Source organism: Myotis brandtii, unplaced genomic scaffold (assembly GCF_000412655.1).
Source record: "Myotis brandtii unplaced genomic scaffold, ASM41265v1 scaffold83, whole genome shotgun sequence".
In the NCBI taxonomy this organism is placed as follows: Eukaryota; Metazoa; Chordata; class Mammalia; order Chiroptera; family Vespertilionidae; genus Myotis; species Myotis brandtii.
The window spans coordinates 576092-601165 of record NW_005371371.1 but is presented as its reverse complement, the minus strand read 5'-3'; the positions used below and the strand labels follow the sequence as shown (position 1 = coordinate 601165).

The 25074-nt window shown below is 45.4% G+C and overlaps 1 protein-coding gene across 2 annotated transcripts in view; it reads left to right on the top strand.

Moving 5' to 3' along the window:
- Positions 1-25074, top strand: part of ATP11A (ATPase, class VI, type 11A) — an 84099-nt gene that overhangs the window by 37787 nt on the left and 21238 nt on the right. For both annotated transcript variants that reach the window (XM_005884444.2, XM_014531947.1), the window contains exons 9-19: positions 3221-3285; positions 3942-4023; positions 5277-5427; positions 6810-7007; positions 8588-8761; positions 10008-10171; positions 11888-11959; positions 13308-13381; positions 17775-17878; positions 20251-20432; positions 23013-23264. In XM_005884444.2, coding sequence (XP_005884506.1) covers positions 3221-3285; positions 3942-4023; positions 5277-5427; positions 6810-7007; positions 8588-8761; positions 10008-10171; positions 11888-11959; positions 13308-13381; positions 17775-17878; positions 20251-20432; positions 23013-23264 — 1518 coding nt within the window. The remainder of the gene's footprint in view (positions 1-3220; positions 3286-3941; positions 4024-5276; positions 5428-6809; positions 7008-8587; positions 8762-10007; positions 10172-11887; positions 11960-13307; positions 13382-17774; positions 17879-20250; positions 20433-23012; positions 23265-25074) is intronic.

The following is a 25074-nucleotide window of genomic DNA, read 5'->3' as shown; positions in this document are numbered from 1 at the left end:
TTTTCGTTGCTACTTCATAACTGTAATTTTGCTACTAAAAACAATATGTAATTATATATGTGTTTTCCAATGGTCTTAGGCGACCCCTGTGAAAGGGTCGTTCGACCCCCAAAGGGGTCGCGACCCACAGGGTGAGAACCGCTGACTTAAGGGGATGTACCTCACAAGGGCCTGTCTCAGGCTCACATCCACCTGTTGCCGGGCATTGCTGAGGCCTGTGTAGGTCACAGGGGGATGTGCTCACCGCCTGTGGTCAGGACCAGTGTGATGTTAACATCCAGCCCACATCTCTGGGTCTGTATTGTGTCTGCTCCTCAGGCCTGTGGATGTTTTATCTGGACATTGTTTCAGGATCCTGGCAGTTCATTGGTGCTAAGGTATTCGAGATCTACAGTTTAGGAAATTGACTTTAAGTGGGTTTAGGAGTTGACCTTTTTTATAAATCTCACCTGTTAGAGAAATTATTCCCCCTCCCCCCCCACCCCCAGATTTAAGCAGTCTCCAAGTTGCCAATATCCTGGTAGTACTTTATGTTGTTTTTTTTTAAAATTTTTTTAGAGGAAGGGAGAGGGATAGAGAGCTAGAAACATCAATGAGAGAGAAACATCGATCAGCTGCCTCCTGCACACTCCCCACTGGGGATGTGCCCGCAACCAAGGTACATGCCCTTGACCAGAGTCAAACCTGGGACCCTTGAGTCCGCAGGCCGATGCTCTATCCACTGAGCCAAAACCCGTCAGGGCACTTTGTGTATTTTTTTTTTTTTAAAGTTGCTCATAAGTAGAAATAAACTCAATGGGAAACTGCCACGAAATAATAAGTTACTGAAATATAATTCGTTGGGGCTTATCTCCTTATAAGCTCCTGAAACTATTTGTTTAAAGGAAACAATTTGTGCACTTCTTAGCATGTTTTCATCATTATTTATCTGCTGGTTAGTTGGTAGCTTTCAGAATTTTTAAAAAAATATATTTTTATTGACCTCAGAGAGGAATGGAGAAGGAGAGAGAGAGAGAGAGAAACATCGATGATGAGTGAGAATCATTGATTGGCTGCCTCCTGCAACTCCCACACTGGGGATTGAACCCGCAACCCAGGCATGTGCCCCCGACCGGACTCTAATCTGGGACCCCTCAGTCCACAGGCAGACGCTCTTCCCACTGAGCCAAACTGGCTAGGGCAGTTTTCAAAATTGATGGAGGCATTGCTCGGTCTTTCCTAAATAGATACTAGTCTGCAGCTAATTCCTGGTTAGTTTGGAAAAGTGACCTGTATTTCTGTGTCTTGTGAGAATTACTGTTTGAACAAGTAATAGATTACTATTTATTCATATTGCTGATGTAATGAATCAGACAAAGTAAACACTGCAGGCTTTTCATGCTTTCTGTTTAGACGAAGTTTAATGCCAAGCATCTTGGGAAGATTATTACTAATCCATTTTGTATTTTGATAGCAATTCTAGTTTAGCTTTTTATGCATTATACTATTCAGCAGACTCTTAATATTTGGGTACTTAACGATGTTTATAAGTTTGTGGTGTGGACAGTTATGAATTATATATCTAAATTCTTAATCCACTCAGGGTCATATTTCTTCATCCTCCTGTCCAAACTGGAAGCAAAGTACTTTTTAAAGTAAATTATTTTTAGACTTCCCAGAGCCACTTTTTAAAGGGGCCATTTGTTTTCATGAGCACGCTCCACGTGAATTATTGTTAGCGTAGCTCACAGAGGCCGACAATGCTTCTAACAGCCAGACCGCAGCAAGTACTCAGCCCTGGAGGCTCTCAAGGTGGCTGCCAGGCTGAGGGGCGAGTGCTGAGACCCTCGGGCAGCCCTGGGCAGACACGTCAGGTCAAGTGTGTCCCAGCCAACTCTTCCCTCTCAGCAGCCCCCTCTTTCTCGTCTTCAGCTGGACACAGTCCTGAGCTGTATCAGCTAAATACACTGCACACATTTGAGGTGTATAGCATTCACTAGGTTCTCAACATTCCATGGTTAAAGGAAATTAAAGACACTGATGGAGTAAAAAGCAAACTTCAGCAAATGCTTCCAACTCTTTCCCTTCCAAAGAAAATGATGAGAATGCTGACAATAGCAAACTGTGTAAAGTTGAATTCTGCTTCATGCTTTCCTTTTCCTCTTGGGAAACGAGAAGAAACGATTACTCCATCAACAAGGGGAACTGCTGGAATGTGAACCTCCGGGAGGCAGAGATGCTGTCCGTCGCTCCCTGTTGAGTGTTGAGTGTAGGGCAGTGCTTGTTCTTAATGCGCGCTTTTTAAATTCCTTGGTTGTTGCCCGTTTCTCCCCAAAGTAGCAAATGCATGGATTGTTCCAGATTTACAGCCACCTGCATGTAGACGGCTTTGTGGACTTGACTGCCAGTGTTTATAAAGGCACGCAGAGTATCCCAGCCTTCACCTTTATTTATTTTTTAATATATTATTATTGTTGATAGTATTACAGATATATCCCATTCCCCCCTTCCCTCCCCTCCTCCTAGCCCCTACCGGTCTTCACTACCCTATTGCTCATATCCATGGGCTATGCCTATAAATATATAAGTTCTTTGGTTTATCTCTTCTCCTACCCCCAACCCCACATCGAGGTATGTCAGTCTGTTCCATGCCTCCATGACACACTGAGTGATAGACACAGGACGTGATAGAAGTGGCTTGATGCCACATGACTCAGAGGCACCACCCTTTCGCTTTTCCAGAACATTTGGGGTCCTCCCGTCCAGGGGTCCTGAAACCTGATACCTGTTAGGAGCAGGTTTCTGATTCAGTCCATCGAGGTGACTCTTCAGGCAAGTTGTCCGGTGCTGCTGATGGCACTGGTGCAGGGACCCCACTTGTCAGCCCACCACCCTCACAAGCGATCGCTAATAGAATGTTGTTAAAATGTTCAGACCTGGCTCGGTAGGTCTGGGAGCCTGCTGACATGTGCCGCACCAGGAGAGCAGGTGCTCGCAGAGCTAGAACTCTGCAAAATTCTTCCATCAGAGCGGGTTCTTAACCTCCGGCAGGCAGGGGTCACACACACTGTTCCATGGACCCAGGCTGACTTTTCTCATCCGAATATAAGCAAATCTACATTTAAAACGACTTCCTCTTCCCATGAAGTCTGTTAGGCAAGTGAGTTAACTTTCACCTTGTAGCATGCCTTTCACTATGGTTTCTCCATTGCCCTGTTTCTGGTCATTCTTGTCTTTACAGGCCATTAGGATCGGAAAACGTGCTTCTTAGAGGAGCCACACTAAAGAACACTGAGAAAATCTTTGGTAAATATTTTAATTAGTGAATTATTAATCATAGCCTCTAAAGTTAAGGGTATGTTAAGTAATTACAATAGTGGTACCATGAAAGCATCTTCTGTACTTTGAAGTACTGTAGACTTGATGACAGCAATAATTCTGCATCACTAAGAAAAGCACTATTGATGTATAACTGCAATCCATAAAGCAGTGACATCTGAGGATATTGCTTATATATTACGTGCCTACAGATTTTGACTCAGAAACAAAGTTAATCCATGAAAGAATCCACACAGTGTATTTTGTAACAATATTTTTTTAGTGACTTTATTTCTTTACTAGTATCTCCCATTTCTGTGTGGGTTATTTTTTATGTTTTAATTAAAATAAATTTTTAATTAAAATTGCTGTACCTTTTTGTGGGAAAACCCAAATTATTAAAATGAGCTTTATAAAAAATACAGATTGTTCTCTGTTGCAGGAAATTTTTTTAAAAAAGTACTTCTTTAGTCTAAAGAACCCTATTGTGTGACTCTGTTTATGAACAGCTAGCTTGCCTAGTGAAATAAAAAATATAATTCCCTTTACCCCAAATTCCATTTTCACCATAGCTGTGTGTAACTTACTATGTAAAGGCAAATACAGTTGTGTTACTGTTCTGACATTTATTCTCTACTTTACAGGTGTTGCTATTTATACGGGCATGGAAACCAAGATGGCATTAAATTATCAATCAAAATCCCAGAAACGATCCGCTGTAGAAAAGTAAGGTTCAGTCCCCATTGTGTGAAGTGGGTAAAAATCTGTGACTTAGGAGACCAAACCACAGTAGATATGAAAACACTTTTCTCTTGGCCTGATTAGCAATTCCTTCATGGTGTCTAGATGGACAGTGGAGCTGATTACTTAGATCGACTGTCTTATTTTGGGGGGGATGTGAATGGTCACACACCTTCAGCCCATGTGGCTCCCTCATGTGGACACCCCGGACACCCCAAAGTCCCAGTTTGAAGTCATTTGCAGTTGCCCAACAGTTCCTCGCATCATTTCCTGAAAAAGTCAAAGTTGGGTCATTTTTAATTTGGGGTGTTGAAACCACATGTTTTCCTGAGCAAAGCATTAGCAGGGAGAACAGAGTCTTCTTTTTATTAAACCATAAAATTTTTGTAAAAATACGTCAAGGAGAGAGTTGAATTTGTAAGAAAATGTGGCCCAGATTTTTTCCGTCTTTGCCTCTTGTTAAAGTGTATCCTCAACTTGAAGTGGGCCACTGAGCGGTTACAATTTTTTTAACAGAGAGATGTGTGCTACTCTCAGGTTTGGGGGGGAAGACTGTCGGTGCCTCCTGCCCCCTCTCAGAATGCCAGTCTTGAAATGCGATCCTGGGTCCCTGTCTATCTCTGGCCTCATCAAATACCAAAATGCAGACTTGGCTCCTAAGCAAGAACGCTTTGTTTCCAGATGTCTACACTGACAAATAGGTTTCAGAAATAGGTTTTGGAAAATCACCTCTTCTTCATGAGGTCTGCTGAGACCTTGGCTACAGATTGAACGTTATTCTGACGCAGAGGGCATTTCTTTCTTTGTTGCCTTCCCTCCTTCCCTCCTCCCTTCCTGGTGGTCTGCTCTAAATTCAGAACTCATTGGTTGATGCTTATAGGTAGAAGAAATTTATTTCTGGATGTTCTTTAAATGATAGAGTCCTAGACCATACAGAGACCTGGGTCAGCAACGCGGTTGTGTGGAGTCTCTCTCCTGTTTACAAACTTGCCTTTACTGAGCTGTTCCCCTTGTGGTGTCTAGAATCACACGCCAGTGGCCATGGAGGAGACTCAGAAATGAGCGTACGTTATTTTCACTGTCAGTGGATTGGGAGAGGGGTCTTCTAAGGGCTCTCATTGCTGTGCCATTTATTCCTGATCTGTTTTGTCACAATGTGTTCACCTCGACACACAGGTGTGCAGCTCGCAATTCTTCAGGGAGCACTGACTAAGTAACCGTTACCTCTTGTGTTTTAGATCAATGAATGTGTTCCTCATAGTGTACCTCTGCATTCTCATCAGCAAAGCGCTGATAAATACTGTCCTGAAGTACGTGTGGCAGAGTGAACCATCCCGAGATGAGCCGTGGTATAATCAGAAAACCGAAGCAGAAAGACAGAGGAACCTGGTATGGACACTGACTTCCTTTGCAGTGATCAACAACGCCCTGTGGGCGGCTGCTGTGAAAATGTGTTAACATGATGAAGTTGCGGTTGATCCAATCTTTATAATAAGTGCATGCACCGATATGGAAAGCATTGGTTGCCTCTCTAGCTGCAGATACTGGTTGCTTTTGCTTTCTTTGGATTTGAATATCCAAGTCTGGAAAGGTATTAGTTCCCATAGTACATTCATATGGATGCGCCTTAAATGCTTTTGGTGTTTCCAGAACCCAGAGCAGTGTCTATACTTAGAGGATGCTCAGTGAATGCTCATTAATGATTGTGCAGTAAATGGTACTTACTTGTGGTACGTCTGTGGACAAAAAAGAGACAATTATATGGAAACTAGGGTAAGAATTACTTTCATTTTTCAAATGAGAAATGTTTATCAAAAGTATTTTGCCCAAAACCAGTATATTAAAATAATTTGATCGAACCTCTTCTACTTAAAACAGTATAGTTTTCTGGTTGGGCCCAGTGAGTCCAGACCTGAGCCATGTGCAACTCTATACCAGTGTCCACTCAGTATAGAGTGGAGTTGTGTGCAAATCCAGACCAGTATCTACTCAGTGCAGGCCAGAGCTGAGTGTAAACTCCAACCAGGAGTGGGCCCACTGCGTCCAGAGCAGGTCTGGAACAAATCCCAGACCAGGGCCCACTGCGTCCAGAGCAGGTCTAGTACAGATCCATGCCAGGGCCCACTGCGTCCAGAGCAGGTGTGGAGCCAATCCAGACCAGGGCCCACTGCGTCCAGAGCAGGTCTGGAACAAATCCCAGACCAGAGCCCACTGCGTCCAGAGCAGGTGTGGAACCAATCCAGACCAGGGCCCACTGCGTCCAGACTAGGATTTATGCAAATCCAGACTAGGGTCCCTACTTCTTTCCTGTGTTTAATTGGGCCTCCCATAAAACTAAATGGCTTAGAGATAAGAACAGACTATATAGAAAAATCTTTGTATCAGACTGATGTTTTTGGCATCTGTGGGTTATTACAGAGTCAGTTGGTCATTTGTCAGAGTCTCAAAGGAAACTTGGGATACTCCCAATGTAAAGTTTCCTACTGGCTCTCAGCTGGGAGGCCTCCTGTCTCCTGGCAAAACGACTATCTAACAGGTGACTTAATCCTTCCCCCTCCCCAGCCCAGAGGCCGGGCTGGCCTGAGGCCATTGCAGCACTAAAATTAAGTGACAGGCAAGTCATCCAGTGGCCGCTGCAGCCCCTGAATGAGCCGTGTCTTTGGATTTGAAATACTTGTACTTAAAATCTGCACTTGGGTGATTTGTGCCTAAGCTTTAAATAGCTGTGATGTTGGTGTGAGGATGTGGGAAATCACGCGATGTTCTCTCAGTTTCTCAGGGCGTTCACGGACTTCCTGGCCTTCATGGTTCTGTTCAACTACATCATCCCCGTGTCCATGTACGTCACGGTGGAGATGCAGAAGTTCCTTGGCTCGTATTTCATCACCTGGGATGAAGAAATGTTTGACGAGGACATGGGCGAAGGGCCTCTGGTCAACACCTCGGATTTAAACGAAGAGTTAGGACAGGTCAGTGTCTTCTGAAGTGTCTCATAATCTTGTGAGGGCTGAGTCCCTCCATTTTATGTTCCCAGGTATCTAGATTCTAAATGATTCCTATCACGCAGGCAAATCATCCAGATGGCCAGATGACAACTTTTCCATTTTAATTAGTGCAGAGAGATAGAACCTGTACTGGGGAAAGACAACAACGAAATTGTTAGTTTGTGTGTGTTTTTAACTTGTATGACAGTTGGTAGTGCTTTTATAGTTATAGTTATGCAAAATTAATTACATTAACTGGATGAGACACGCTCATCTGTAGCCTAAATGGTGCTCATGCTGTGAACCAAGGTGTAGGGGTAAAGGTGAGGTAACGTGTATTGAGTACCTGCTTCATAGGCATTGCACTGGGCTCTCATCCATGATTTCCTTCAGTTCTGACACCGAGCCTGTTGTCCTCATTTTAAAGACGAGCAAAGTGGGACCCTGGGGAGTTTCAATATCTGGATGTATTGCAGGGTTCAAAATCCCTACATAGAAATCCTGCTCCACATTGATGACTTCATGGCCTGGTGCAGGTGGCATGAGCACTGTGCACACTGAGCTTCTCAATCTGTAAAACGGGCATAATGAAGGCACCAGAGTGCAGTGGGGATTGAATGAGATAACAGAGATGAGGCACCCATCACAGTGTCTAATGGAACCGCACGGGCAGGAGTCATTGTCACCCGGGATCACCTGGATGGGGGGGCGAAGCCCATACTGGGGAGAGGCCTGTCCCCCTGACCTCGCCTTGGTCCTCTGGCCTTCAGTGGGAGCCTTCCCACTACCCCAGTCTAACCTTTCCCCGGCCTTTTTGTTGCATGAAAGAGCATTTGATAAATGCTAAGTTACTTTTGTTACAGGAAGAAATTTTGAGTAGGTTTTTTTTATAAACAGCTATTTTCAACTAGTAGCTGAAATCCACTCCCTGTGCCCCAAAACATTGGTCTGAAAATAGATGGTTAGACGCTGATAGCTGCATACTGCTTCACCTCCTCAGGGCAAGGATACTTGTTACTAAAAGATGATATTTTGCTTGTTCATGAGTTTGACCTTCAAATCATTCCTCTGGGACACTCCACACCCCTCGTGGAGTACTGTCTCAGTCAGCAATGTGCAAATTATAAGTTGGTGGCTCAGTATTAGAATATCTTCACCTCCATGGGGTTCATTTCCTTTGCAATAGTAAATGATGTATTTTGTACATTCCGGAGAAATTCACGGAGGAAAAAATATTTTTCTGTAACAAGATAAACAGAGAGCCGTGTTCAGTGCAGCAAGTTATTCTGCCTCAGAGCAAGGCTAAGAACGACTTTATGGCACAGGAGCTCCAGAGATCGGTGGAGAGGCTTGTTGTAGAGGAGGGAACATTGTGAAATATTCATTGTTAGTGTGGATCCTCACTTTGAAAAAAGTCAGGTACCTGGTGAAGGGGCAGGTTTGGGGTAAACCGTGATGTTAGGAATCACAGCTGCCCGGGGTCTGAGGCAGCCTGCCGCTCCTCCTCCCCTTGGAGAGGGGCGTGTGGGGCCTAGCCAGCACCCCAGCCACGCCTTTGTCCGCAGGTGGAGTACATCTTCACAGACAAGACTGGGACTCTCACCGAGAACAACATGGAGTTCAAGGAGTGCTGCATCGAGGGCCACGTCTACGTGCCGCACGTCATCTGCAACGGGCAGGTTCTCCCCGGCGCCACCGGCATCGACATGATCGACTCCTCCCCGGGGGTCAGTGGCAGGGTAGGTGTTTGACCTTTTGGACCAACACTGTCACATTGTCTCAGTTCACAAGGTAGCCTGGTGTCCCCTCTGGTCTGGGATCCAGGAAGGACATGAATCTTCCAGTGACTTGAGCGAGAAGAATGGTAAGATGCCACCATTTCCCACCAGTTAATCTGCCCAGTCACATCATGTTAGGAACAGCTTTAAAAATGTGGATGAGCAGGAAAGCGGTCAGCTGTGAGCAAAGCGACCTGCATACCACATGTGCTTGTACTATACACGTGCTCACACTCACACCCAAACCCACATGCACACACATGCGAGCTCACATGCACATCTGTGCACGTAGACATGCACACAGAGACCCATGCCACATACTCACATATGCATATATGATGTACACAGACTGTGCACATGTAAATATACCCCACACACATATCCTCATATGTGTGCACACAGGTAGAGACCACACATACAATGCACTCACACACACACAGAGACATGCACTCACATACACCAAATGCGGTGGCTTCAGATCTCAGCATTTCTAGGAGGCAGCCGTGACCCTCAGCTGTGGTCAGCCAGGAGACCATTCCAGAATGCTTGGTGACCGCAGAGTCCTGTGTGGTGTCCCCGAGGGCACCAAGGATGGCTGCTTTAGTGGGCTGGGCTGTGACCGCCTGTTGTGACCAAGGGAACCGCCCACACACACACATGCTTCAGGTGATTTCACCCAGTCTGAGAGGAGCGGACAGGTGGTCTATGGCCTTCATGAGGTGCTCCACAGGCATTGCACCCTCTGGCCATTTGCTGGACTCCCCTGCCTAGCACATGTGATGCAAGTCTAGCCCTCCTTGGCCCTCCTCAGCCACCGTGACATCCCAGAACCCCTGAGAAAGCTTCCTGGAGTCCCCACGGAACCCAGGCTCCTGGAGGCCCTGCATGGCAGCCTCCAGTGGCCCAAGGCTCCGCCCAGCCGTGTTCTCCTCTTGTGACCTTGAACCAGTCACCTCCTCTCACTACATTCATTTCCTTTCCGTCTTCATAGCCCATTGGTCTTGATCGTAGCTACCGTGGAAGTGCTCAAGAATGAACAAAAGCCACAGTTACACTCCACCTTCTGACTACCGGAGGCAAAACTAATACTCCCTAACCCTTAAGAGTTGCATGTCCTGCTTTATTGTTTATTGTCTTCTGTTTGGTTTCCTCCTCCTTTAAGCCGATATGCCATAGATGTGTGCGTTTCTGTCCTGCATTTCTATAGGAGCGAGAAGAGCTGTTTTTCCGGGCCCTCTGCCTGTGCCACACCGTCCAGGTGAAGGACGACGATGACGTGGACGGGCCCAGGAAGTCACCAGACTCAGGGAAATCCTGTGTGTACATATCGTCCTCGCCCGACGAGGTGGCCTTAGTGGAGGGTGTCCAGAGGTACGTCTCTGGCTGCACGCGAGTCTGGTCTCAGCTGTGAGGGGTGGGCTGAGCTGGTCCTGGAGTTCTTTTCCACCCCAACAATGTACTCCTCCTGGACTCACACTGGACCTGTCCTGAGTCAGGCCCCTGTGCCTGGGGGGCCTACTGAGGGGTGGGCTGAGCAGGTACTGCCTTTGTCATCTGCAACGGGCAGATTCTCCCCGGCGCCTCAGTGTCCCCTTGACCTCCACAACCTGCCGTCAGCGTGAGAAGCAGCTTGGTCCCAGCTGCCAGTGTTTGTCACTGTCTTACATGGGTAGTTTTTCCTCCTCACTTCTTCAGTAAGAAGGTTAGAGGCCTTTCCAAATCATCACAAGCTTTTAATGATGCAAGCAACCTTAGACACCCTCATGAAAAGTCTTCCTCATCCATCCTAAAGAATTGATGCCCACAGATGTCAAGCAACTTTTTCCCAAAGTCACACAACATGAAGAGGAATTAAGCTGGGGTGCTGGGGTTTTCTTTACCGTTGGCTTCCCTATCTTTGTATCCTATCATATTAAGTCTGTGTGCTTCTTGCACCCTCCCTCCGTCAGTATCTTTTTATTGGGAGTGTTTGCTGCCTCATGACATACAGCATTTAAGCAAACACTTGAAAAAGTACTTTAAATATTCCAGATATATGGCATAATTTCAAGTCAAGGGAAATGTTCTTCTAATGATCACAGCTTACAATTCAAATTTAACACAAATGGTACTAATTTTCCCGCTTTGCTGCCATTGATAAGTGTGTGTTGAACACCTCTCCTCTAATTAGAAGAGTGTTTTTATTGTTGACTAAACTAATGTATGTTTCCCATGCAGTTTGAATAGTGACATAAGTATGTAAATCATGTCAATTATTAAGTGCATAAATCCACACGTACATATAGGAGACTTCTCAAAGCCAGATTTCTCTCTTCTTGGAAAATGTGTGTTCAGAAATTAAGCCACATTCAGTCACTGATATCAAAAGTGAGGACAGGCTGCTCCTGCCTGTCATTCTAGACTCACCTTCCAAGAAGCCTTTCCTTCAGCTGCCCCCCAACCCCCCAGCTCCTGCCGGGATGGGGCCCCGAGGTCCCATGGTGCCTTCCTACCAATATGGCGCCATGCTGTGTCATTAGCCACGCACTCTTCCTGCTCCCACTCCCGGCATGTCCCTAACAGCCCATGGCTCCACGTGTGTGCGGTGGAGGAGGAGGGTGTTAGAGTAAGGGCTCTGCAGACGTTGTTGCCTGGCAGCCTGCTCCAGAGCTGGTGTCCTCATCAGTGAAGTGAGAGCTGGTCTGGACAATGACGGTCTCTCAGGGTCCTTCTGATTCTGACGTGTAACCTCTATGGAACAACCCCACTGATCAGTGAGTAAAACCGGGTCAGTATAGCCAGGGACCAGTCCACCCCCCTGCTGTCTCTCTGAAACCTGTTAATACCGACCAGTAAGAATGGGCCTCACCACTGTGGTGCTTAGGAGGGTAAGTCAGAAATTCATTTGGTCCTTGGAGAATTTTTGTGAGATGGTAAGTTCAGTATTATAATTTCCTAAGTTTATAATTCAGTTTACTTCCTCTGTTTTACCAGGAGTATTTCTTTTTCGAAAAGAAAGCTTTACCAGAATGTAAAACAGAAATATTTTATTGAAAGAGGAATATCAAAATTTCAGATTAACCACTGGGTTTGCCTTCTCCTCTACAGACTTGGTTTTACATACCTACGGCTAAAGGATAACCACATGGAGATATTAAATAGGGATAATTACATCGAAAGGTAAGAATATTGTACATTATATTGTGATGTAATACAGAATTGTTTTACAAGGCACTAGGCGTGAGTAAATTAAATGTTTGACCAAAGACAGCAGGCTAATTTTTAAGCTGATAATGTTGTATGGCTGGAGAATGAGGTTATGGATAACCTTGGAGAAAAAAGTTCCCCACCCCTGCCTTGGGGCTTCAGAGGGGAGCTCATTCACAGGATGATAAGAAAAGCAGGTATTCAGTAACTAGATGTTTACCTTGCCATAGAGATAGATAAAAAAAAGTTATTTCTGGTGATAGCTCTTATTTTTTAAAATCCTTGTTTTGTTTTCATTGATTTAAAGAGGGGGGAGAGTGTGTGAGAAAAACATCAATTGGTTGCCTCCTTTCTGCACCTGTATATGCCCTGATTCACATTCGAACCCACAACCTTTTGGTGTATGGTACAACACTCCAACCGACTGAGCCACCTGGTCAGGGCTGGTGATCGCTCTTATTATGGGCAAGGCCCCTAATTTAAATTATTTAAGAAAGAGGTAGAAGTTTCTCATGAGCCTGCAACGTCTGGATTGTCTTCAGCTCAAAGTAATCCACCCACCTGCCAAAGTGGCACCTCTTGGGGAGGCCAGTTCTGAACCCCTTCCTCAGCTTGTGAGTGGGGATTGACAGCACAGAAGTTTCACAGTCACTTCTGAGCCACTGGCTGGAGTCTCTAGACCCTGAGGAGTTTTCAGAGGTAATGTCAGCGGTGGCTCAGCTGTTTTCAAAGTTTCAAACTCCAGACAGAAATCATGAGTCTTCTGATGACTTTTATGAATTTAAAGGACACTGGTTTATTCTCAGGGATCAAAAGCTCCAATACAACCTGTGGATCTGTGTTCAACAGAATTTAGGAAGGTGAATCAGCACATAAGATAGATAGTTTTTTTGATGCACAAACTCCATGAGCACTTGTAATGCAGGCTGGGGGTGGGAGGCGGATATCCAAGACCAGGATCCTAGTGGTGAGATGAGAGCCCGGCCTCAGCTGCCCTCTGTCCCCGATGAGCACTGGTGGCAGCAGCGTGGAGCAGATCACCAGTCACATGAATCCAGACATTCCCATGTGTCTGGAGGAAACTGCCCTACCTCCAGATTCTCCCTCCCCCCATCCCCCCAACCCCAGAGAGCTGCTATCAGCGGTGCCCTCCAGGCAGAGGTGGGGTGGGGCATGGATGGAGGTGACCTTTTCAAAGCCCTGGGCATGGTGGGGAGAGACTGCTCCAGACATTCCTCTGTGGAAAGGCTGATAAATACCCAGAGTTTATGACATACAGAGCCAGATGGGTACTAAAGACAAATTTTCATCTATTTTTCAGGTTTGAATTGCTGGAAATTTTGAGTTTTGACTCAGTAAGAAGGAGAATGAGTGTAATTGTAAAATCTGATACAGGTAGAAATTTATTTTTCTTTGTTGTCTTAAATTATACCTTGTGCTTGTGTTTTATTCTGATGCTCACATTCTTCAGGAGCTTTAAAGATTTAACTGTTCTCTTTTTTAAAAAAACAACACGTAGATGAAACAACTGTAGGTCACACAGCTCCACACACGCCCTGCAGGTCGCACAGCCTCTCACACCCACTGCAGGTGACATCACTCCTCAGCTCCTCGTGTTCCTGTTTATCTCCCAGGCACCTTAGGCTGACGACAAGGCCTGCAGAGCCCATCTCCCCAGTGTCTCTTCCTCCCCCTTCCTTCAGTCCTTTCACACAGCTCCTGCTTTCCAAGGTCTCCATCTGCAGTCTCTGCCTTCCTATCATCCTGCCACCATGTCCATCTTCTTAAGGCCCTCGAGCGCTCACTGTCCTGGCGGGGCCTGGTGACTCCTGTTCGGTATCAGGCCGACACACCTTCCCAGGGTCTTTTCGTGGGAGCCCTGAGCTGCCTTCCTAGCTTTCATTCCCAGCAACCAGCATGGACTGTTTCAGCGGGAGGCCCTCCACCTGGTGGGGAGTTTTCTACCTGAAGTTCTCTACCTGGTGGGGACTTTTACACTTAGGAGCCCTCTTGCTCGTTTGAACTGTTCCAAGGACAGCTCAACAGCCACCTGGTAGGAAGCCTGTCCTGGTTGCCTCAGTCAGATCAGCTGCTTGTCTTCTGACCTGGCTAGACTGCAAGCATCCTAAATGCAGAACCGATGCTTTTCTCAGCAGTATGTCCACCACAGCACTACCAGTAACTGCTCAATACATACTGCTAAGTTCAATTTACAAATGCACCTTCAAAATGCATTTTATCAAGAGATGTGGGATCTTGTTCTATTTGGTTTCTTAAAACTAGGCAATACCAGGGTATGTTTATCTCTTTGGAAAGTTGCCTGATGAGAAACCAAATGCAGCCACTACCCTACAACTAAACAGACTCAGCCTAAAATAGTGACCTGAGGGCATGCTGGGGAATTTTATGTCAGTGCTTATCTAACACTCATGTGGAGAGAATTTCATTTCAACGGGGAGTAAATAAACAAAGTACCTTTCATTAAACAGAGCCATTCTGACTATCTTCTGATAGAACCAGCAATACCTTGTTTTCTCCTCTAAGACCATGGAGGTTGCCGAAGGCCTGTGCGATATTTTTCACAGAGTGGAGCTCCATGTGCTGGATGCTGAGCCTGGTGGCAGTGCCCCAGCTGTCCTGGGAGCTGGGCTGGCTGTCATAGAGCTGGATCTCTCTCTCTCTCTTTTTTAAATATATTTTTATTGATTTCAGAGAGGAAGAGGGAGAGAGAGAGAGAAACATCAATGATGAGAATCATTGACCAGCAGCCTCCTGCACGCTTCCTGCTAGGAATCAAGCCTGCAACCCGGGCATGTGCAACTGGGAATCTAACCATGACCTCCTGGTTCATAGGTCAATGCTCAACCACGGAGCTGTGCCAGCCGGGCCAAAGCTCTTATCCACATGCTTCCCTCCCCTCTGAACCAGCTTATCCTACGTGGATAAGAGTGGGCTCCACTAGCGAGACTTGCCCTAAATATCATGGGACATAAAATAGTTTATATTATGAACACTGCCCATACACATGGAAACAGAGATTTTACCAGTAGGATCAGCAGGACATGGGAAGCAGACACATCATGATGTTTGAAACAATTCAGGTCAGTGTGCTAACGCTTGCCCAAGTGCAGACAGTTATTTCACTGTGCACAAATGAAGGACTCTCCTGCGAGTTGAAGCCATTCAGATTTTTCCAAAAGAAAGGCATTGCATTGTGGAAATCTTTTTGTCTTGATATTTTCCCCCTTACAAATGTGAAGTCTAGGAGCTGAATCATGCAGCAGCCCTGAGCCTGCAGTAATGATCACAGTTTCAGGAAGCAGTGCATCCGTTAACCACAAACCGTCTCCTGCCCCACCTATGCATTCTCCTGACCTGCATGGTCACAGTGCTGGTACCCACGGGATGTACCTCGGAATCTTCCTTAACAACTTCCATTTACCATCAAAAAGGGCATCACGAGAGCTTGAAAAGGAGCGGGGTCACATTAAGAATTTATGCCCAAGGCATCCACATCATTAGAATATCTCTTCCACGGGATATCTATGTATTTCCGAAGGCATCTTTGAGGAACTGTGGGCTTAGAGGGGAGACTGTCATGCCATCTGACCTGGCCACTGCATCAATTCATTGTAAGAGAAGTTTGAATATTTAATTCAACAAGTTGTTCTCTAATTAGTAACACCTCCCCGGAGATGACACTGATTGCACTGGTTTTACAGCTTAATGGACCCCTGACTCCATTAGGGGAGACTGGAGACTATCGGCCATGACAGCCAGTTAACAACTTGAATTTCTTGCTGAGAGCTCTCCGCTGAGAAGTGTGTGCTACAGCCCTCAGAGCTGAGCTCCGTCCCACAGCAGGCTCTTCTGTAGCTTAGCATCAGGTCACCTGTGTGAGCTGCTGCAGGTTAGGATCACCTCACCTGTGTGCTGAATATCTTATTTATCACCCGTGTATGCACCGCTCTGGGTTAGTAGCTGCCTGCTTGCTTACAAACTTGGAAAAGAAGGTCTAAAGCTGGTGCCAAATAGTATCTGCTCTTGTCGTTTGAAGATTATATTTTGCTTTATATTGTGGATATTTTTTAATCCAAGTCTCTCCTCACCCATATCTTAAGACTGAACTTGTCCCGTGTCTAAAGTGGGCACTGAGGAATCAACAAGTTGAGACAGTAAAGAATTTAAGCCTTTTACAAGCCATTACTATGAGTCACCATGATTTTCCTAGAAAAAGAAATGTATTATTGTTTAAGGAGGTATCTTTATGTCATCTGGACTACAGTTCTTGCTCCAAGCTGTATCTGATGACATAGAAACACTGGCTAGAAATTGTCTGGCAGACGGGAATGAATTCTGACATCAGGTGGTTGGTATGTGACTAAGAATTCCAGGTCACAGACCTGGGCAGTCGCATGGGCGTCTTCTAGGGATGGGACTTCCTGCTCTGGTGGATTCCTGCTCCGTGTGGCTGGCCGTGCTCCCAGGTCTGTCCCAGCCTCTGCTCAGCCACAGCTCAGGTCATGTGCTGGCAACACAGACATCACCAGACACCATCCTTTCTGGCCAGAGGTTGACGTTACCCTTGGTTTAATTTCATGACTTGTGTGAGCATAAATTGTGCTGTATTTTTAATGTTTTCACTGTGTGTATCCCAGGAGTTAGTTCTTTCTGGGACCAAGGAAATAAGCCAAGGTGCACTATGCATACTGTAGCTGAGTACATGAATGGGCCCGGGTGGGTGCCCCGTGTGCACCAGCTGGTATGGTCCCCCTAGCCCCTGCACACAGCCCCTCCCTGACCGCCCCACCTGGGGACTTGCTGTGGTGGGACCATTGCCGGCTTCTCCTGGTGCCTCTGGATTGGGTTTCCCAGATGTACTTCTGAGGGCTGTCAACATCCAGGGTTCCTAGGGATCAACCCCGGGCCAGGGAGCTCAGCATTCGAACTTTCTGTCTGAAGAAAAATAAGAAGACAGCAGTGCCCCTTCTCAAGCCCTGCAGCCTGTGACGGGCCGCCCCAGCTTTTCCCTCCATGAGCTGAATATCAGCAAAGCCCACCTGGCAAAGGGCCCCGTGGCTTTGCAGGCCAGGAGCCTCCCCGTCCGAGGGGCCTGTCTTTCAGGGCTGGTGCCTCTGTCTCTGTTACCTCCTTTTGTCATAGACTAGAGAGTCCCCCTACTTATCTGGAAGGGAAAATGGTTTGATCTTGAGGGACGAGGAGCTTGCATCTACAGTACAAATATGTGCATAGTAATTGGGACATTACTTGGAAGGTGGCCACAATGATAAAACAGACATGTCTTGTAACTCTGGTTGATGGTGACTCAGATGTTGTATTCTACGTCAAAGTGCATTGCGTTCTACTGGGTTTTGACATTTACCTCCTAGTATTTCACAAATTGTTATCCCCACTTCTGGGCCAGCCACACCCTTCGTTTCCTTACCCCCTCCTGGTCCCAGGGTCATTTCATTGCTCACTCACATCCTAACCCGAGAGAAGGCAGAGTGACAGGAGGCAGGGCACCCCGGAGCCACTTGTTTTCCTTGTTTGTGGCTTTCCTAGGAGATTTCTAGGGTCGTAAGGATAAAATGAGGCTTTGGGGTGATCTGTAGATTTAATGTTTTCCTGACTTTACATGTTAGCTGATCTATTGAAATCTCCTTTACAACAGTCTCAGCACTGGTATCCCTGTTTTTGTTTCTTAGTAGCATAATATGAAAACTAATTTAGTCTTCCCCAAATTGTGATTAAATCAAACATCTTTTTTTTCCTTCTCATTGTCTAGGAGAAATTTTTCTCTTTTGCAAAGGAGCAGATTCTTCAATATTTCCCCGAGTAATAGAAGGCAAAGTCGACCAGATCCGAGCCAGAGTGGAACGGAATGCTGTGGTGAGATGGAGGCTCCGGGGCACGGGTCCCATGGTTCTCCCGGGTCAGGAAGGAAAGACTCCCACTGAGGATGCCACGTGGCTTTAAGAGACACACTAAAAGTCCGAATGGACCACGTGTGCACAACCTGGAAAATCCCCGTTGATTTTCACACGGGTAGTGTTCCAACCTGGGTACCACCCCCAGCAGGTGGACTCAGGAGCCTGTTGCATGTTTTGTTTCCTTTTATTTTGAGGTGGGGCTGGGTTGGTTGGTAGATGATTGTGGGATTGTTGGTAGACATTTGTGGTGATTATACTGGAGAAAGATCTTTATGCTGAATGATTTCTAATGATTCCTTTTCAAAAATCAGTCAGCTCTTAGGCTTTCCGTGGGTCTTCACCTGTTTAGTCTTCTTCCCACCTCTCATTCTGAAGCATAGTCTGCCCTATAAATTCAATATTGTTCAGTTTGTCGGCAAATCTGAGCTTTCGAGCTCCCCCTAACCCTCCACCTCCCACCCCAGGCTCCAGTTCCCTCTCGCCAAGGTCTGCTGTGGGTGTGGGACAAGCGGTGCATCTCTGACACAGGGCCCCTCTCCTCCCCTCCACATCAGACTGTAAGCCAGTGATGGGTGGCTCTTCGTAGACACATTCCCCCTGCTTGACTCTAAATATTGTGGCATTAAATGTGTATATTGTCCGAGAAGCATGCTTCTTCCGCTGAGACCATGCGTGCCGGCAGCAGCTGCTGCAGCGGTAAACTCTGTTAAGTGTGGCTGCCATGTGCAAACCCTTTGGCTTCCACTTCGTATTAAAGCGCCGAGTAACACCTACTGGTCCAACAAAGCAGCTGCCGCGGAACCAGCAGGAATCAGTAAATGAGCTGCAGGTTTAAGATTATGGAACCTTTTGTGTATGGGATCATGAAAATGACAATGGCACAATTTCTGCTGCCCACCGAGGTGAGGAGCCTGTTGGAATAGAAGATGAAGTACTTCTCTTAAGCACTTAAGTGTACACGTGCTGAATGTAGCCCACTTACAGACGACGAGTTTTAATACAGGGTGTGCGAGGTGACCCCTGAGGGGGCAGCCCCATCTGCAAGTCCCTTCAAAACCATATTTGAAATGACAGCGAGGCCCATTCCCACTGTGGCCAGATGGCTGTGTGACACCGGCCACACTGGTAACCACAGAAGTCAGTGGGGTAGGCTCTGGACAGGGGACGCTTGTTGCTGAACCCTGGGGTCTCTGCCCAGGACGGGAGAGGGTGTTCTCTCCCCCCGGGTTCTCCCGTGCACCCCTCCCACTCCTTTAGACGCAAGTCATATCTGAATGAAAGGAAGTTCATGGAGCCAAAATGGAATTCCATGTGTTCTATCCAAACAACGCTGCCCGGGCATCAGGAAAACCCAGACTTTAAAACTCAGGGTTCCCACAGCGTACTATTATGGCATTATGTCTCCTGCTCTAGGGGCTCCTGCAGAAAAGGGTATAAGACTTCCCCCTCCCTGGCCCATTTCTTAACCAGGTGGTCCCTTTCTCTTATAACTGGTTTTAAACTTTTCTCTCAACTCTTTAATAACTTGGCTTTCTGACATTAAACTTTTCATCAGGCCTTCTGTGTACCCACAGTGCATAGGGGAACATGCTCACTTGTTGCAGATTATGCCACGAGCCTTCTCTCAGCCCCTGGAAATCTGCTAATGTTCTCTCTGAGGGGCAGAAGACCATCTCCCTGTAGCCATCCTGCCAGGCAGAGAGGAAGGGACAGGCACATTCCTGCTGTGAAAGCCCCACGCTAACACATGGATGGGATCCAGTGTTCTGCATGTGCCTCGCTGGCTGGGGTGGTGCGTTCGTTCTCTGTGTGTGGTGACGTCCAGAATTACGATCACAGCAGAGAGTTTGTTATTCCTAGATTTTTATTTCACTCTCCTGTGGACCCAGTGGGTTTGATACATAGCCTAGCCGCTTCCTTCAGCAAGTGCTGCATGAGATCAAATGGAATTACAAACTCCCATGTAAAAAAGGTTCACTTTAGAAATATTATTTGGTATTCACCATAGAATTGCAAATTACTACCCTAAAAAAAATTTAACTCTTCATTTTTCAAAATAAAAGAACAAAGTCTTATCTTTGGATGGCCCTGATTTTATAATTTATTCCCATGCTTACTAGTTTGACTTTTTTCTGTAATCTGTAATGATTATATTTGATGTAGACGTGAATAATGCAGTTGTAAATGGTCAACCCATTTTACGGTTGGTTGGTTTAGAATTCTTTGGTTAGTAATTTGAATTAGAGAAAGGAAACATCAAGAAAGCTATTTAAAAATGATATTTTGGCACAGTGACCCTGAAATTCACGTGGAATGCATTGTCTCCCATAGGAGGGGCTCCGGACTTTGTGCGTTGCCTACAAAAGGCTCAGCCCAGAAGAATATGAAGGCATCTATAAATTGCTACAGGCTTGCAAGATGGCCCTTCAAGATCGAGAAAAGAAATTAGCAGAAGCCTGTGAGCAGATAGAGAAAGATCTTACTCTGCTTGGTGCTACCGCCGTTGAGGATCAGTAAGTAAACACTACGCCTTGTCTCCAGAAATAACGCTGGTGCCTCACGGGTGCTTCAGAGGAGAGCGTCAGCCACACGGAAGGCCCGTGTTCACAGGTCGGAAGAGACAGACTGTCCGACTGCCTGCCGGGGCGGGGGGGGGAGATGCTATCACAGGAAACTCACGACTGGGTGATGTTTTACGTTCCATGAATAAGATTCCTGAATTCACACTTTCGCAGAAGAAACCAGAATTAGTCAGCATTTTTGAATTATGTTATGTATAGTCAAGATATCTTACAGGATTAATTTTTAAAATTATTCTTTAGAATGGAATCAATAACTAATATGTGTCTAAATTTGTTACTAGTTCTTTCTAAATGCAGGTGTAAAAATGTAGGTCTTAACATGCTCAATGTAATCAAGGGGAATATTGCAAATCATATAAGAAGAACTGGTAAAATTACTGATTACAGGTTTTCAAATGCTTCTTAAGAAAGAGCCTCTAATCTGTGACAAGTCTGAAACAAGAGCTAAAAGTTACTTAAGGCTTAATGCACTAAGAAATGGCCATGGGCCCGCTGAGAACAGTAAAGAAATGGAAAAGAAAAAATTATTCCAATTTAAAAGAATGAAATAGAAGCTTCAATACATTTACTGAGATTTTATTTCCTATAAAGGTTGGAAGTCTTTAATATCTATATACTGGTCCAAAATTTAAATCCTTAACCCGAAACCTACAGTTTTTCCATGTTTTTAACAAGCATTTACTGCGATCTCAATCTCAATAGTATGAGATTGGACAATGCAGGAAGTTTTGGGTTTGTTTGGATTTGTTTTTTGTTTGTTAAATTAGTCTTTATTGTTGAAAGCAATACAGATGTACTCTTTTTCCCTCCATTGACCCCTTCCAGTCCTCCCCTGCCGCCCCAACTCCAGGCCTTCACCACACTATTGTCCATGTCCATGGGTTATGCATATATGCATATAAGTTCTTTGGTTAATCTCTTCCCACCTGTCCACCCCCACCTTCCCTCTGAGACTGATCAGTTTGTTCCATGTTTGCTTGGGTTTTTTGTGTGTTTGTTTGTTTTTGTTTCTTTAGTTCCTTTCCTCATTCAGTCCAGAGTATAACAGGTATGGACACAAATATAAACATGAGGAAGCATAACATGCACAGGACAGGTTTACAGCGTGGAACGGCAGTCATAGAACGGAGCTGTGCATTCGGCAGGAGAGAGATACTCTGTAGGGTGGTTTTGCCTGGCGGGGGGTGGGCCTGGGCCTGGAAGGAAGTGGTGGGAAAGTGGAAGGCTCTTACGGATGGAGGAACCAAGCAAGCAGAGCCGATGTGCAGGGGCCCCTCAAGAAGGTTGTGGAGCAGACTGAGTCAGTGGGGAGTTGAGACATCAAAATATTGATAATAGATACTGGTGTGGGTGGGCACATATAGGGCCAGTGGCTTTGAAGTGATGATATTTGTGTACATCTTTAAAACCTCTGGCCAGCCTCTTTGCAGACCACCCTCAGCCTCAGTTTCCTTAAAAAAAAAAAAAGGTGAAATTAGAGATTTTTTTCTCTCTCTAGAATACTTATGATTGTGTGGTCAACCTTAGAGGATGATTCCAACATCTAACCAAATCTTTCCAGTCAGAATCTGAATCCATTTCTTCTCTGCAGTGCTTGGCAGATTGACACAACGTTACTCCACACGCCTATCAAAACCTAAGACCCTAAAACCAAGAAAAATGCTAGGCCCCCCAAAGGAGGCAAGCGTGGTTTTGATGCCAGACTCCCATGGATAGCGAGACGGTCTGACCAATGTCAAGAGAGCCGTTTACCCTCAGACACGTTTTGTAACCTCTGCAAGCTTTGGGTTTTCCACACGTAAAATGGGGTGGTGGTCAAATCCTCAGCCCTTACGTTGGTTATAAAAGTGAAATGTCACACAAAAGGCTTCACATAGCAGCTGACACTGGGAAGCTTGTGATCCCTGCTAGCCATAGAATCTCTGCTAACATTGTCAGTGTGTTACCTGGTTTACAGCAACCTGGGCTCCAGTTTGATAAGAGGCAAAATTTGAACAGTTTTTGCCAAAAGAAAAGATAATGAATAGTACTGACCATCTCTTTTCCAGATCTCATTTTTCGCTGGGTTAGACTTTTTGTTGTTGATGGCTATATGATCTTTCCTACAGCTGCCTAAAGCCTCTCCGGATAGTGAGTCCCAGCTAGACCAAAACAGTCATGCTGGTGTATGGCAATGCAAGACAGCCCTTGCTTCTAGATATTTTATCCATGTTATCTACTAGGTATTAGAAAGTGTTTAGTTGGGGGGGACCCTTGCTTCTAGATATTTTATCCATGTTATCTACTAGATATTAGAAAGTGTTTAGTTGCGGGGGGGCGGGGGGTAAAAAATTAATACACTTTAAAGACAGGTTCGGGCACTTTACCATAAGACCATGAGTCAGCGCGATGGTGCTTTTTAATTCTGAAGGCCTATTAAAATATTTTAACAGGTCACAAGTTTCTGAAATGGTTTGTTTTGATTTGCCTTTGTCAGCCCTGGCGTTTGTTGTTTCGTTTTTGGGTCCTTAGGCTCCAGGAGAAAGCTGCTGACACCATAGAAGCTCTGCAGAAGGCCGGCATCAAAGTCTGGGTGCTCACCGGGGACAAGATGGAGACGGCGGCAGCCACCTGCTACGCCTGCAAACTTTTCAGGAGGAACACACAGCTGCTTGAACTAACCACCAAGAAAATTGAGGAGCAGAGTTTACATGATGTCCTGTTTGAGCTGAGTAAGACTGTCCTGCGCTGCAACGGCAGCTTAACCAGGGACAACCTCTCAGGGTAGGTGACCTCCGTTGGCAAGGGGAGCCTCAGCGCCCGTGCTGGGAATGTGGTTCTGCCCTCCCATCAGTAACAGCATCCGTGTGGTTAGAGGGATCACCTGAAACATGAGCAGAGCTATTTCTTTTTATCAACTGTAACGTGTCTTTTTACACAGAGGGTGTGCATAAGAGAGGGTGTGTGTGTGTGTACTTTCACACTGCTGGTTAAAGGATACAAAATACTTGATTGATTGATTTATAAAATACTGTGAATGGGATCATTTTCATGTGTCTTTTTAAAAAATATATGTTTTTATTGATTTCAGAGAGGGGAAGGGAGAGGGAGAGAGTGAGAGAAACATCAATGATGAGAGAGAATCATTGATCGGCTGCCTCCTGCATGCCCCCTACTTGGGATGGAGCCTGAAACCCGGGCATGTGCTCTGACTGGGAATCTAACCATGACCTCCTAGTTCATGGGTTGACACTCAACGACTGAGCCACACTGGCCGCATTCTCATCTGTTTCTAAAACACTTGGGGTGGGGGGTGGGGGAGGATAGACGGTACTTTGGATTCCTCAGGGCATCTGCCAGACCAGGGAAAGAAATATTAATAACACATGATTGCTTGTCTGTTAAGACAAAACAATATATGCTCCAGAGTTGGGTTTTTTCCAAGAATACTCAGAATTTATTCTGATACATTTTATTAATGTTGTCCTTGCTGGTGTTACTTGCACGATCTAAGAATAGATTTTATTTGAATCGTTTTAGGTTGTCATTAATGTAGGTAAAGCAAAAGCAGCTCTCTGATCATATGCAAATTTTAAAGTGTTCATAAGTGGTACAAAGCTATTTCCCTTCACCAGTCTTCAGAGTTCCTTTTGGGAATTAGAGATGTTCCTTATAATTTTGAAAACCAGCAAAGAGAAATATTATAACCATGTTCTTCCCAATGCAGGTCATTCAGGCATAATACCAAGGAGATATTAGCTGTGAAGATAAAGACTGAGGGTGGCCAATGTGGCCAGGAAGTTTGGGAATAAAGACTGACCTCTTCAGACTGCAAGATAAATGCTTTCCTTCTATGGTTGGGCAGTACTGGGACACACACATGAATCCACAGTTAGAACTGTGTGTTTGCTTTGCCTAGAGAAATGTGAATGTTTAATTAAAACACAATTTTAAAATTTAGTCAAAGGCTTTACATTGAGTACTTTAAAGACCATATTGATAAAACAAGAAATACAACAGTCCCTCTCTAGCCACAGTTTCGCTTTCCCCAGTTTCAGTTACCTGTGGTCATGGTCAGCAAGTATTAATGGAAAATACCAGAAATAATTCACAAGTTTTCACTGTGCACTGTTCTGAATAGCATGGTGAAGTCTCAAGCCGTTCTCCGTCCCACCTGGAGTGTGAATCATCCCTTTGTCCAGTGTATCCACAAGAGGGACAAAGAGAGAAAGACCCTGCTCAGATAACTTTTATTACAGTATATTATTATAATTGTTCTATTATTAATTGTTGTTGGTCTCTTACTGTACCTAATTTATAAATTAAACTTCATCAGAAGTATGTATGTATAGGGAAAAACATAGTGTATATAGGTCGGTACTACCTGCCTTTTCAGGCAACTACTGGGGGCTCTTGGAAAGTATTCTCCGAGGATAAGGGAGGAATTACTGTAAAGCAGGTCCTTGAATAACATCATTTCATTCAGTGCTGTTTCGCTATAACGTTGATGAGACACCATGGGAATTTAACTCTTGTGTACATCAGCCTATGGTAAAATCAGTTTCCTTATATATCGTTTGGCTTAAAGCCGCAG